At 47.0% G+C, this 15,896-nt stretch overlaps 1 protein-coding gene across 1 annotated transcript in view; it reads left to right on the top strand.

The window, feature by feature from the left end:
• The first annotated feature begins 7,576 nt into the window (after positions 1-7,576).
• SMAD3 (SMAD family member 3) overlaps positions 7,577-15,896 on the top strand; it is a 79,646-nt gene continuing 71,326 nt past the window's right edge. The window contains exon 1 of the mRNA XM_089664739.1: positions 7,577-7,767. Coding sequence (XP_089520865.1) covers positions 7,683-7,767 — 85 coding nt within the window. The 5' untranslated portion in view covers positions 7,577-7,682. The remainder of the gene's footprint in view (positions 7,768-15,896) is intronic.

Genomic DNA, 15,896 nt, shown 5'->3' on the forward strand with positions numbered 1-15,896 from the left:
TGGTGTTGCAGCCTGGTGTGAGCCGTGTTCCCGGGTGAGAGCACTTGGGGGGAGGGGAGGGGAACCGGTGGCTCAGAAGTCAACCCAATTCCGATGTTCATCCGAGAAAGAGGAGAATTCTATATCTGGCTGATCAGATTTATGTATGTTATTGGATGGTATTAGAACACAGAAAATGTTTATTCTCTGGGGGGGGGGAAGATATAATATGAGCAAATCCATTGCTGTGGCTGGTTCCCCCCCCCCCCCCCCCCTTATCTACACTTTATCTTTTCCGGCCAGACCTCCCCTGACCTGCACATCCTGTGCCTGTGCGAAATCCTGACTATTTATATATAGAGTTCTCCTGGTTAAGCCCTTCGTGTGGTTTACAGGCCGAGATGAAACCATTCTCCAGCCCACAAAACAAATGCTTCTCCTTTCAAGAGAGCTACGAAATTTGAAAAAAAATGTTTTTCTTTAACCGCTTGTTTACGGGGGAAAATTTTTTAGATTTTCATACGCATTTTAAAATTTTCTTTTCTTTTTCTTTTTTTTTTTTTTGCAAGCAATGACGTTAATCACTCGACCTCCAGAAGATTTTACACCCTTCATGACCAGGGCAATTTTTTCTCTTCAGCACTGCGCTACTTTAACCACTTCAAGTCCAGACACTTTACCCCCCTTCCAGTCCAGGCCTATTTTCAGCTTTCAGCGCTATCACACTTGGAATGACAATTGCGCGGTCATGCAACACTGTACCCATATACATTTTTTAGCATTTTTTTTTAGACAGATACAACTTTATTTTGATGGTATTTATTCACCACTGGGATTTTTTTTTTTTGCTTTATAAATGAAAAAGTCCAAAAATTTAGAAAACAAGTGTTTTTCTTAAAATAAATAAATAATCTTTCTTCATAAATATTGGCCAAAATTGATTCAGTTATCTTTTTAGTAAAAAAAATAAATAACCCAAATTAGTTTATAACCAAAAATTATCATTTAAAAAAAATGTTTTTACATTTTTATTTTTTTTTATTTTATTATTTATTTTATTATTTTTATTATTTATTTTATTATTATTATTTATTTTTAAGCATACTGTCACCCTAGCAGTACAGTGTCAAATTTCGTCATAAATTTTGGCCAAAATGTATTCTGCTCTGTGTCTTTGCTAAAGAAAAATCCCAATACGTGTAAATTAATTGGTGAAAGTTATAGCGTTTACAAATGGCGGTATTGATACTGGGATTTTTAAATTTTTTTTTGCTAGTAATGGCGGCAATCAGCTACTTGTAGCAGGACTGCAAATAAATTATCTTTCTCCATAAATCTTGGCCAAAATTTATGCAGTTATCTTTTTAGTAAAAAAAAACCCCCAAATTAGTTTATAACCAAAAATTATAATTTAAAAAAATTTTGCATTTTTTTTTTTTTTAATATATTTTTTTTTAACATACTGTCACCCTAGCAGTACAGTGTCACCAAAGGGACACTGTACTACTTGTGGGGGGTGATGAAGATTTATTTTTTTTACACGGATTGCTTTTACACCCATAAAGGCTGTAAAAGCAATCATTTCTCCTCCTCTCTGGATGCATTCTTGCAGCCATTGAGAACTACTGTGTGAGCTGTGATTGGTCACAGCTTGTCACATGGTACAAGGCTGTTGTGAATAGCCCTGTACCATGTGACCTCTGTGATCATTCACAGATTTCACACATAGTAAGCGATGATGTCAGAAGTGACATCTTGCTTATACCTATTCATGTGATCACTGATTGGCCAATCAGTGATCACATGATCGGGACCTCACAAAGAGTCCCATACAGCGACCGGTGTTCCTCCGGACACAGTGGTCAGCGGATTGCGGTGCCGCGCGCTCCCAGGGAGTGCGCACAATTCAAAATGGCGGGCGCCGTTTGTGAACGGAAACCCGCCCCTGGACTGCCACCGTCCTGCCGTTTATATACAGCAGCCAGACGGGAAGAGGTTAACTGGCGATTGCACGGTCATGCAACACTGTACTCAAATGAAATCTATATTTTTTTCTTCACACAACTAGAACTTTCTTTTGGCGGTATTTGATCACCACTGGGGTTTTTTTTTTCATTATTAATATATAATAGAGAAAAAGACAGAAAATATATTTTTTTTTTCAAAATTTTCAAAGCTCTGTTATAAAACCTGTTCAATAAAATCGCATCTCTTCATCAATTTAGGGCAAAATGTATTCTGCTACATGTCTTTAGGAAGAAAAAATCCCAATAAGTGCATATTATTTGGTTTGTGTGAAAGGTATTGTGTCTACAAACATGTCTCTGGTCATCTCCTGTACTGTGTCTGCAGTCTCTGGTCATCCCCTGTACTATGTATGCAGTCTCTGGGCATCTCCTGTACTGTGTCTGCAGTCTCTGGTCATCTCCTGTACTGTGTCCGCAGTCTCTGGTCATCTCCTGTACTGTGTCCGCAGTCTCTGGTCATCTCCTGTACTGTGTCCGCAGTCTCTGGTCATCTCCTGTACTGTGTCCGCAGTCTCTGGTCATTCCCTGTACTGTGTCCGCAGTCTCTGGTCATCCCTGTACTGTGTCCGCAGTCTCTGGTCATCTCCTGTACTATGTCCGCAGTCTCTGGTCATCTCCTGTACTGTGTCCGCAGTCTCTGGTCATCTCCTGTACTATGTCCGCAGTCTTTGGTCATCTCCTGTACTGTGTCCGCAGTCTCTGGTCATCTCCTGTACTGTGTCCGCAGTCTCTGGTCATCTCCTGTACTGTCCGCGGTCTCTGGTCATCTCCTGTACTGTGTCTGCAGTCTCTGGTCATCTCCTGTACTGTCCGCGGTCTCTGGTCATCTCCTGTACTGTCCGCGGTCTCTGGTCATCTCCTGTACTGTCTGCAGTCTCTGGTCATCCCCTGTACTATGTCCGCAGTCTCTGGTCATCTCCTGTACTGTGTCTGCAGTCTCTGGTCATCTCCTGTACTGTGTCCGCAGTCTCTGGTCATCTCCTGTACTATGTCCGCAGTCTCTGGTCATCTCCTGTACTATGTCCGCAGTCTCTGGTCATCTCCTGTACTGTGTCTGCAGTCTCTGGTCCTCTCCTGTACTGTGTCCGCAGTCTCTGGTCATCTCCTGTACTGTGTCCGCAGTCTCTGGTCATCTCCTGTACTGTGTCCGCAGTCTCTGGTCATCTCCTGTACTGTGTCCGCAGTCTCTGGTCATCTCCTGTACTGTCTGCAGTCTCCGGTCATCTCCTGTACCGTGTCCGCAGTCTCCGGTCATCTCCTGTACCATGTCCGCAGTCTCTGGTCATCTCCTGTACTGTGTCCGCAGTCTCCGGTCATCTCCTGTACTATGTCCGCAGTCTCCGGTCATCTCCTGTACTGTGTCCGCAGTCTCCGGTCATCTCCTGTACTATGTCCGCAGTCTCTGGTCATCCCTGTGCTGTCCGCAGTCTCTGGTCATCTCCTGTACTATGTCCGCAGTCTCTGGTCATCTCCTGTACTATGTCCGCAGTCTCTGGTCATCTCCTGTACTATGTCCGCAGTCTCTGGTCATCTCCTGTACTGTGTCCGCAGTCTCTGGTCATCTCCTGTACTGTGTCCGCAGTCTCTGGTCATCTCCTGTACTATGTCCGCAGTCTCTGGTCATCTCCTGTACTGTGTCCGCAGTCTCTGGTCATCTCCTGTACTGTGTCCGCAGTCTCTGGTCATCTCCTGTACTGTGTCCGCAGTCTCTGCTCATCTCCTGTACTGTGTCCGCAGTCTCTGCTCATCTCCTGTACTATTTGCTTGCCCCTTGCTGCATTTTTGCATTTAGTAGTGTACGGGGGTGACAGTGGTTCTTCTATTTATTTGACAGAAGGGTTTTTTTATGTAACACTTTTTTTTATTTTCTATTTTTTCCTTCATTTAACTTTATTGCTATCACAGGGGGTTTAATGTGCCTCCTATGTATTAGCATTGGGCAGAAGACAAGTCCTCTTTATAGAGACCTCAGGGATCTATTAGACCCCTGATGTTTCCCCTGCACTGTATGTCCAGTCAGAGTGCAGATCATCAGAATAATGTACTCGCTCCCAGAGAAAAAAAAATCCCGAAATTTATTAGCAGAAGGGGGAGAGGAGGAGGAGAAGCTTGAGTGATACTTTCACTTTTAGGGCTCCTTTTACACTTTCTTTGATCGCTGAACAGCGATCTGCATTTGGATTGCTCTCAAGTGACCATTTGACAAGGAATGGAGAGGCATTGTATCGCCTCCTCGCTGCCTGTTCCAACCCCCCTAATCCCTGCACTGCTGTTACGCAGCCACATGCATTGCATACAGTTGGGGGGGGGGGCGCTCACCTAAAGCGACAGAGGTTTCAATTTCTTACGCAACCGCAAAGTATTGCAGCCGCAGCATGTGTACACCCCGGTAGCTACAGGGGGAGCGATTGGGGCAGGGGGGGTAAAAGCATGGCCTAATAGTGGGGTTTACTGCCCCTCGACCGCTAGTGTAAACGAGCCTATCCACAATTAAATGTGGTAGTTTATAAACCTAGTGTAGCGTTTAACCTGTGCGCAAAGGTGTGGCCTCTCGGCGGCTGAGCCTTGGTGCCAAGTGGCCGCATGTTTGTGCACCCAATGTAAACGAAGGACGGGCCAAGAATGCGTGCTCCCGGGGCATTTACTGGCGCCTCGTGGAAAGGTCCTTCATTTCTGAACTTATTTGTTTTGGTTTCTTTGTATGTATGGACTGCGTGGGTTGTTACCGACACGTGGTGAACATTTCATGTCAGTAGCACCTTTAGAAATATATTTGCTGATAAAATTGGTGACGAGTTCAATACTTACGTTACCCGATGTATAAGAACGTAAACCTGGATCCGCAGCCTTTGTGCCGTGCGGCATGACCACCAAACCTGTGAGGCTTGTCCTCTTGTCCACAGCTCCGGAAGCAAAGACGTGAGTAGTGGGGTACATACTGTATCTAGAAGTGTGGGGTACATACTGTATCTAGAAGTGTGGGGTACATACTATATCTAGAAGTGTGGGGTACATACTGTATCTAGAAGTGTGGGGTACATACTGTATCTAGAAGTGTGGGGTACATACTGTATCTAGAAGTGTGGGGTACATACTGTATCTAGAAGTGTGGGGTACATACTGTATCTAGAAGTGTGGGGTACATACTGTACCTAGAAATGTGGGATACATACTGTATCTAGAAGTGTGGGGTACATACTGTATCTAGAAATGTGGGGTACATACTGTATCTAGAAATGTAGGGTACATACTGTACCTAGAAATGTGGGGTACATACTGTATCTAGAAGTGTGGGGTACATACTGTATCTAGAAATGTGGGGTACATACTGTACCTAGAAGTGTGGGGTACATACTGTGCCTAGAAATGTGGGGTACATACTGTATCTAGAAGTGTGGGGTACATACTGTATCTAGAAATGTGGGGTACATACTGTATTTAGAAGTGTGGGGTACATACTGTTTCTAGAAATGTGGTGTACATACTGTATCTAGAAGTGTGGGGTACATACTGTATCTAGAAATGTGGGGTACATACTGTATCTAGAAGTGTGGGGTACATACTGTATCTAGAAATGTGAGAGGGAAAAAAATGTCTACGAACTAGAACGTTATAGGAATTCTCTACATGAGCTCTTGGCAGCAGAAGTCCAGATTCTTCTCCAGTAATCCCATGATTATTATTATTATTATACAGGATTTATATGGAGCCAACAGTTTGCTCAGCGCTTTACAATATAATGGGAGACAATACAGCAACAATACAGTTCAATACAAGAGGGGTAGGAGGGCCCTGATCCTGGGAGCTTACAATCTAAGAGGGAGGGGCTGGTGGTACAAAAGGTAATAACTGTGGGGGATGGACTGGTAGGAGGAATGGAAGATTCCATTATTAGCTGAGGGCAGGATAGGCTCCCTGAAGAGATCGGTTTTCAGGGATCGCCTAAAAGTGAGCAGAGTAGGCGATAGTCTGATAAATTGGGGTAGAGAGTTCCAGAGGATGGGGGAAGCTCTGGAGAAGTCCTGGAGACGAGCATGGGAGGAGGAGACAAGGGAGATAGAGAGCAGGAGGTCGTGCGAGGAGCAGAGAGGACAGTTTGGGTGATATTTGGAGACAAGATTGGTGATGTCATTGGGGGACGGAGTTATAAATGGCTTTATATGTTATTGTTAATGTTTTGAATTTTATCCGTTGGGCAATGGGAAGCCAGTGGAGGGATTGGCAGAAAGGGGTGGAGGACACGGAGTGGAGGTCAGTGGAGGGATTGGCAGAGAGGGGTGGAGGACAATGAGTGGTGCCAGTGGAGGGATTGGCAGAGAGGGGTGGAGGACACTGAGTGGAGGTCAGTGGAGGGATTGGCAGAGAGGGGTGGAGGACACTGAGTGGAGGCCAGTGGAGGGATTGGCAGAGAGGGGTGGAGGACACTGAGTGGAGGTCAGTGGAGGGATTGGCAGAGAGGGGTGGAGGACACTGAGTGGAGGTCAGTGGAGGGATTGGCGGAGAGGGGTGGAGGACACCGAGTGGAGGTGAGTAGAGGGATTGGCAAAGAGGGGTGGAGGACACTGAGTGGAGGACAGTGGAGGGATTGGCAAAGAGGGGTGGAGGACACTGAGTGGAGGCCAGTGGAGGGGTGGCAGATACAGAACGGTTAGTAAGGTGGATGAGTCTGGCAGCAGCATTCATGATAGACTGGAGGGGGGATAGCCTGCGATTAGGTCGGCCAATGAGGAGGGAGTTACAATAGTCAAGGCGAGATATAACCAGGGAGGGAATAAGTTGCTTAGTGGTTTCCGAGGTTAGGAACGGGCGTATCTTGGAGATGTTGCGGAGGTTGGAGATGTTGCGGAGGTTGGAGATGTTGCGGAGGTGACGTCTACAAGATTTGGACAGTGATTGGATTTGGGGCTGAAAGGACAGATGGGAGTCTAGGATTACACCTAGTACCCTGGCATGAGGGGAGGGACTGATGGTTGTATTATTGATCTTGATGGAGAAGTTGGGGGGGGGGGGGGCACGGGCTGGGGGCAATACTATATCCATGATAAAGTCTTATCCTAGTTCTGCTTCCTGACATACCATGTAAGTCGTTTTTAGGTGCTCCTTAGATGAACAACTGTATGAGAAGAGAGCGAAGTCTCTGGGACTGGGGGGGGGGGCACTGCATCATTTACCTTTAAAGCTTTTGAGAACATTATCATTGGATGATGGTCTTGGTCCACGTGTGGTCACCAACTTGCATTATGAGAATGGGGACTAGATTCTGGTTGCTGTGGGCCGCACAGGCATGTTTTTATTATAATCTGGCGTGAAAAAACCGATGAAGAATTCTGGAGCCACACTGTCTTCTATGAGTTGGGGGGGGATGTTGGATTAGGAAATGTTGAGGCTTGTTTCCCTGTAATGTTCCATCCATGATTGATTTTCAGCCTAATATGGTGGCCATCTTCTCCTTGTGAATGTATGATATGTATGAAGGAACAGTGTGTTCCAACCATTACTAGTGACTCAAAGAAGTCCCAACCGTCAGCATATTTCCAGTGTTGATGGACCTTCTCTTATCTCTGCAGGTCTCTAGATGGGAGGCTCCAAGTATCGCACCGCAAAGGTCTGCCCCACGTCATCTATTGCCGTCTCTGGAGGTGGCCAGATCTTCACAGCCACCACGAGCTACGCGCCATGGAGATGTGCGAATATGCTTTCAACATGAAGAAAGATGAAGTCTGCGTCAATCCATATCACTACCAGCGAGTGGAGACTCCAGGTAAAGGAAATATGTTGTTTATATCAGAGGTATTTGGTCTGGACTGAAGTATGGAAATTGTACCCCAGTTCTGACATTTCTGTCTTTCAATCATCATATGTTTTGCTAGAAATGTAATTGGAACCCCCAGACATTATATATATTTTTAAGCAGAGGCCCTAGAGAAGGGATATTGAATTGAAATCCATGGAGGTCCGGTCATTAAAACTGTCATCCAGCAGAGGTCCGAGTCTCACGTTTGTGCCATGACTCTGGTTCTTCATATCACAGCCCCACCCCCTGACATTACAGTTTCCCCTTTACATCACAGCCCCCCCCCCTTTATACTACAGTACTACTCCCTCTTTACATCACAACACCCCCCTTTACAATACAGCCCCTTCTTTACATTACAGCCTCCCTTTGCATTCAAATCCCCCCCATATTACATCACAGTGCCTACTTAACTGTCCTTTGGCTGCCCTTCATATCACAACCCCCCCCCCCCCCCCACCTTTGCATCAGTGTCTTCAGCCCCCACCTCACATCACAGTCCCCCTCCCCTTCACATCAGTGTCCTCTGTCACCCCTTTACATCACAGCCCCCTTACCTGAATCCCTTGAATCCCAGTCCCTGTCACAGCCCCCCCCCTTCCTTGTACTCCAGTCCCCTTTACAACCTTACTTGCATCTCAGTCCCCTTCACAGCCCCCCCCCTTACTTGCACCCAAGTCCCCCTCACAGCCACCCTTTTTTGTACCCTAGTCCCCTTTAAAGCCCCCTCCCCCTTACTTACATCTCAGCCCCCTTCACAGCCCCCCCTTTCCTTGCTCCCCAGTCCTTACAACCCCACTTCCTTACACTCCAGTCCCCTTCACAGCCACCACTCCCCCTTACTTACATTTCAGCCGCTTTCACAGCCCCCCCCCACCATTTACATCTCAGTCCCCTTCACAGCCCCCCCCCCCTTTCCTTGCACCCCAGTCCTCTTTACAGCCTCACTTGCATCTCAGTCCCCTTCACAGGCCCCCCTTACTTGCATCCAAGTCCCCTTTACAGCCACCTTACTTACATCTCAGCCCCCTTCCTTGCACCCCAGTCCTCACAACCCCCCTTCCTTGCTCCCCAGTCCACTTCACAGCCCCACTTCTTTACACCCCAGTCCCCTTCACAGCCACCCCCCCCCCCTTTCTTACATTTCAGCCCCTTTCACAGCCCCCCCCCCCCCTTACTTACATTTCAGCCCCCTTCACAGCCCCCCCCCCCACCTTCCTTGCACTGAAATCCTCTTCACAACCCCCTTTTTTGCACCCCAGTCCCCTTTACAGCTCCTCCTTACTTGCATCTCAGTCCGCTTTGCAGTTTATCCCTTCCTTGTACCCCAGTCCACTTCACAGCCCTCCTTCCATGCACCCCATTCCCCTTCACAGACCCCCTTCCTTGTACCCCAGTCCCCTTTACCACCCCCCCCCTTCCTTGTACCCCAGTCCACTTCACAGTCCTCCTTCCATGCACCCCAGTCCACTTCACAGCCCCCCTTCCTTGTACCCCAGTCCCCTTCACAGCCCTCCTTCCTTGTACCCCAGTCCCCTTCACAGCCCTCCTTCCTTGTACCCCAGTCCACTTCACAGCCCTCCTTCCTTGTACCCCAGTCCCCTTCACAGCCCTCCTTCCTTGTACCCCAGTCCCCTTCACAGCCCTCCTTCCTTGTACCCCAGTCCACTTCACAGCCCTCCTTCCTTGTACCCCAGTCCCCTTCACAGCCCTCCTTCCTTGCACCCCAGTCCCCTTCACAGCCCTCCTTCCTTGTACCCCAGTCCCCTTCACAGCCCTCCTTCCTTGTACCCCAGTCCCCTTCACAGCCCTCCTTCCTTGCACCCCAGTCCTCTTTACAACTTTACTTGCATCTCAGTCCCCTTTACAGCTCCTCCTTACTTGCATCTCAGTCCGCTTTGCAGTTTATCCCTTCCTTGTACCCCAGTCCACTTCACAGCCCTCCTTCCTTGTACCCCAGTCCACTTCACAGCCCTCCTTCCTTGTACCCCAGTCCCCTTCACAGCCCTCCTTCCTTGCACCCCAGTCCCCTTCACAGCCCTCCTTCCTTGTACCCCAGTCCCCTTCACAGCCCTCCTTCCTTGTACCCCAGTCCCCTTCACAGCCCTCCTTCCTTGCACCCCAGTCCTCTTTACAACTTTACTTGCACCCCAGTCCCCTTTACAGCTCCTCCTTACTTGCATCTCAGTCCGCTTTGCAGTTTATCCCTTCCTTGTACCCCAGTCCACTTCACAGCCCTCCTTCCATGCACCCCATTCCCCTTCACAGACCCCCTTCCTTGTACCCCAGTCCCCTTTACCACCCCCCCCCCTTCCTTGTACCCCAGTCCACTTCACAGTCCTCCTTCCATGCACCCCAGTCCACTTCACAGCCCTCCTTCCTTGTACCCCAGTCCCCTTCACTGCCCTCCTTCCTTGTACCCCAGTCCCCTTCACAGCCCTCCTTCCTTGTACCCCAGTCCCCTTCACAGCCCTCCTTCCTTGTACCCCAGTCCACTTCACAGCCCTCCTTCCTTGTACCCCAGTCCCCTTCACAGCCCTCCTTCCTTGTACCCCAGTCCCCTTCACAGCCCTCCTTCCTTGTACCCCAGTCCACTTCACAGCCCTCCTTCCTTGTACCCCAGTCCCCTTCACAGCCCTCCTTCCTTGCACCCCAGTCCCCTTCACAGCCCTCCTTCCTTGTACCCCAGTCCCCTTCACAGCCCTCCTTCCTTGTACCCCAGTCCCCTTCACAGCCCTCCTTCCTTGCACCCCAGTCCTCTTTACAACTTTACTTGCATCTCAGTCCCCTTCACAGCCCCCCCCCCCCCCTTACTTGCACCCAAGCCCCTTTCAAAGCCCCCACTTCACAGTCCTCACAACCCCCCTTCCTTGCTCCCCAGTCCCCTTCACATCTCCCCTTCCTTGCAGCCAAGTCCCCTTTATACAAATGCCCCCTCCCTTATACCCCCCCCCCTTTCGCAACCTCCTCTTTGTTCCTATCTTACACAGCAGGTAGAAGGGGACAGGCATTTCATATTAACAGGCAGGTGATTGGTTGCTAGGAACGCCAAGGAACCAATCACCAGCTTGTTAACTTGAAAAGTTAGATAGCCCCCCTGGACATGCCGTTCTCTCTGCTTTCTATGAAGATGATTCTGTGGCAATGGTGGCGGGGGGGGGGATGTTTGGAGGATATCAGCTTCAGAGGACATCCATGCTGCTAGGCGTCGGAGCCGCGGTCGGTATAGGATTCGTTCGGTCTCTTTGCGGTCCGCCATTTAGTGAGGCCTGCCCTGGAGAATATAATGGAGGGTGTTGCAAATTTTTATGTCACTCAGGATTGGCGCAGCAATCTTTTAGTCGCACATTTTTGGGAAAAAATACAAATTAATGCATTTTAGGGAACACAAACATACTATAATTCCCAAAGGTGCAGCGCTGGTATCGATCTATGTGATAAAATGCAAATAAATATGTGAACTAATATCCAATATTGTGCAAAAAAAAAAGTATGACATGAATTATAAAGTCCACAGAAAGGTGCAATGTCCAGCAATCTTGTGTGACTCAATGGTGATCAGCGGTGTAAGGTGATATCTGTGACAATCCTCCACCACTATGTACTCGTCAGCCCTTACATGTGTGGAGTAGTGGTGCATCCAAATGAAAATTCTGGTGCCGAAACCAATACCGAAAATTCAGAATGCATGTGGCCGAAAACCAAACCAAACCGAAACCGAAATGTCTGCGTATGTGGTGTGGGGGTGGGGAGGCTCCAATTTTTTTTTTAGTATTTTTTTTCTACTTTCATGTATATTTTTATTTATTTTTTTTAACTAATGATTTTATTGCTATCACCTAGGGGACCAATTGTCCCTTATGTGATAGCATATGAGTGACAGGTCCTCTTTGTAGGGGGCAGTGTGTGCAGGGAGGGGGCAGTAGAGGAGCAGTGTATACAGTGAGGGAGCAGGGTATACAGGAAGGCTCCTTCACTGGCTGTCACTATGGGGTTTATTTACTAAAGCTGGAGAGTCCAAAATCAGACTCCCTTCTGCATAGAAACCAATCAGCTTCCAGGTTTCATTGCCAAAGCTTCACTGAACAAGCTGAGGTTAGAAGCTGATTGGTTTCTATGCAGAAGGGAGTCTGATTTTGGACTCTCCAGCTTTAGTAAATAAACCCCTATATGTCGGTGCCGATTTTTAAATGCAATTGCCGGCTTTTGTTTTTTATTCTCTATAGCTCACAGAATTAGCTGTCATTTTCCCCAGAGCTAAAGGAAACATTGTTTCTTTTATCTGGGGAAAGAAACTAAAAGGAAACTTTGTTTTTTTTAAATCTGGGAAATAAAGTAAAAGGAAACTTTGTTTCTTTTATCTGGGAAAAGAAACTAACAGGAAACTTTGTTTATTTTTTCTGGGGAAAGAAACTAAACGGAAACTGTTTCTTTTATCTCGGGAAAGAAACTAAATGGAAACTTTGTTTCATTTATCTGGGAATAGAAACTAAAAGAAAACTTTGTTTCTTTTACATCTGGGAAATAGAGTAAAAGGAAACTTTGTTTCTTTTATCTGGGGAAAGAAACTAAATGGAAGCTTTGTTTATTTTATCATGGAAAAGAAACTAAAAGGAAACTTCATTTCTTTTAACTCTGGGAAAGAAACTAAAAGGAAACTTTGTTTCTTTTATCTGGGGAAATAAACTAAAAAGAAACTTTGTTTCTTTTAGCTGGGGGGAAAGTGACAGCTAATTCTCTGAGCTCTGAGTCCGGACACTTTCCCCCCCTTCCTGTCCGGACACTTTCCCCCCCCCCTTCCAGTCCGGACACTTTCCCCCCCTTCCAGTCCAGACACTTCCCCCCCCTTCCAGTCCAGACACTTTCACCCCCTTCCAGTCCGGACACTTTCCCCCCTTTCCAGTCCGGACGCTTTCCCCCCCTTCCAGTCCGGACACTTTCCCCCCCCTTCCTGTCCAGACACTTTCCCCCCCTTCCAGTCCGGACGCTTTCCCCCCTTCCAGTCCGGACACTTTCCCCCCTTTCCAGTCCGGACACTTTCCCCCCCTTCCAGTCCAGACACTTTTCCCCCCTTCCAGTCCGGACACTTTCCCCCCCCTTCCAGTCCGGACACTTTCACCCCCCTTCCAGTCCGGACACTTTCCCCCCCTTCCAGTCCGGACACTTTCCCCCCTTTCCAGTCCGGACACTTTCCCCCCCTTCCAGTCCAGACACTTTTCCCCCCTTCCAGTCCGGACACTTTCCCCCCCTTCCAGTCCGGACACTTTCCCCCCCCTTCCAGTCCAGACACTTTCCCCCCCTTCCAGTCCGGACACTTTCACCCCCTTCCAGTCCGGACACTTTCCCCCCCTTCCAGTCCGGACACTTTCCCCCCCTTCCTGCCCAGGCCAATTTTCAGCTTTCAGCGCTATCACACTTTGAATGACAATTGCGCGGTCATACAACACTGTACCCATATGGATTTTTTAGCGTTTTGTTTTAGAAAGATAAAACTTTATTTTGCTGGTATTTATTCACCGCTGGGATTTTATTTTTTTGCTATATAAATGAAAAAGTCCAAAAATTTTGAAAGAAAATTGTTTTATAAAATTTTTCAAATAAATAATCTTTCTTCATAAATCTTGACCAAAATGTATTCAGTTATCATTTTAGTAAAAAAAAAAAAAAAAAAATAACCCAAATTAGTGTATAACTAAAAATTATAATTGTTTAAAAAAATTGTTTACATTTGTATTTGTTTTGTTATATTATTATTTATTATTTTTACATACTGTCACCCTAGCAGTACAGGGTCACCATGGTGACTCTGTACTACTTGTGGGGGGTGACGAAGATTTTTTTTTCCTTTTTTTACATAGATTGCTTTTACACCCATAAAGGCTGTAAAATCAATCATTTCTCTTTCTCTCTGTCTGCATTCTTGCAGCCCTTTAGAAATACTGTGAGAGCTGTGATTGGTTACAGTTTGTCACATGGTACAAGGCTGTTGTGAATAGCCCTGTACCATGTGATCTCTGTGATCATTCACAGATTTCACACGTAGTAAGCAATGATGTCAGAAGTGACATCTTGCTTACACCTATTCATGTGATCACTGATTGGCCAATCAGTGATCACATGATTGGGACCTCACACAGAGGTCCCGTACAGCGATGCCACGCGCTCTCAGGGAGCCCTGTACCATGTGGCCTCTGTGATCATTCACAGGAAGTGACATCTTGCTTACTACTATTCATGTGATCACTGATTGGCCTATCAGTGATCACATGAATCGGGATCTCGCACAGAGGTCCCATACAGCGATCGGTGTTCGGACACAGCGGGCCCCGATCGTGGTGCCGTGTGCTCCCAGGGAGCGCGCACAGGCAATGGATGCGGGGGGACATTTAGAAACGTCCACCCGCTCCAGCAGCACTCCCGGTGTTTATGTACATGGGCCAGACGGAAAGAGGTTAAGGAATGCCCATGTAGAGCCCAGCTGCAGTGGATGTTATTGGGCCGTATACCCAGGGGTGTATTTAGGTTTTGTGCTGTCCTAGGCAACACAAAAATCATAGGCCACAACCCCCCCCCGGCGAGATATAGAGAAAGACACTCATCTTCACAGCTCCGGACATCCCCGGGAATGTGAGTCAGGCTCTACAGACACCATCAAGCAGCCCTCAGCCTCTCTTGGATCCCATTTGGTTCCCATGGTGAACGTGTCTTTTCTTTTATCCCTTCTTCTAAGGGGGAGGTGCTGCCCCCCCTGAAAAATGCTGCCCTAGGCAAGTGCCTTGTTTGCCTTGTGGTAAATACGCTCCTATACTTCCTGCCATGAACAGGTTCCATCTCTCGGAGGGATTCCTGCACAGAGCCTGTTTATTTCTTGCCTCTGATGAGTACATAGTGGTGGAGGATTGTCACAGATATCACCTAACACCGCTGATCACCATTGAGTCACACAAGATTGCTGGACATTGCACCTTTCTTTGGACTTTATAATTCATGTCATACTTTTTTTCACAATATTGGATATTAGTTCACATATTTATTTGCATTTTTTCACATAGATCGGTACCAGCGCTGCACCTTTCTATATATATTTATGTTTCAGTGGAGCAGGAGGGTTTGCCACTTTGCGCTAGCTGCTTTTCTGTCATTTTCTTTGCGCTCACTATATATCTTTCTCACACGATAATACCCAGTTTTTTTGGTAAAACATCAAATGATGATACGCCAAGTAAATAGATACCAAACATGTCAATATTCAAAAATTGTTTATGCCCATGGAACGGCGCCAAACTACGATACCTAAAAAAATATCAGTGACGCTTTACAGGGTACCAGTTTATAGTTGCACAGGCAGGCTGGAGCTAGGATTATTACTCCCACTCTGACGTTCACGGCGATACCTCACCTGTGCGGTACGATCACTGATTACATAGGGCTTTGGCTGTACTTCTCCTTTTAAAAAGAGGCGTTTTTGCATTGAAGGCAATGGGATGTAATTTTGCATTGAACGCAATGCAACGCAATTTTGCATTGAAGGCAATGGGACGCGATATTGCATTCAAGGCAATGGGACATGATTTTGCATTGAAGAAAATGGGACGTGATTTTACATTGACGGAAATGTGACATGATTTTGCATTGAAGGCAATGGGACGCAATTTTGCATTGAAGGCAATGAGACGTGACTTTGCATTGAAGGCAATGGGACGCAATATTGCATTCAAGGAAATGGGCCATGAATTTGCATTGAAGGCAATGGGACACGATATTGCATTGAAGGCAATGGGACACGATATTGCATTCAAGGCAATGGGACACAATATTGCATTCAAAGGCAATGGGACGCGATATTTCATTCAAGGCAATGGGACGTGATTTTGCAATGAAGGCAATGGGACGTGATTTTGCATTGAAGGCAATGAGACGTGATTTTGCATTGAAGGCAATGGGATGCAATATCGCATTGAAGGCAATGGGACATGATTTTGCATTGAAGGCAATGGGATATGATATATGGGATATGATATTGCATTCAAGGCAGTGGTGCGTGATTTTGCATTCAAGGCAATGGGACGTGATTTTGCATTGAAGGCAATGGGACG

The sequence above is a fragment of the Staurois parvus genome, unplaced genomic scaffold (assembly GCF_062004578.1).
Source record: "Staurois parvus isolate SC_StPar_1 unplaced genomic scaffold, SC_StPar_1.0 ptg002019l, whole genome shotgun sequence".
Classification (NCBI taxonomy): Eukaryota; Metazoa; Chordata; class Amphibia; order Anura; family Ranidae; genus Staurois; species Staurois parvus.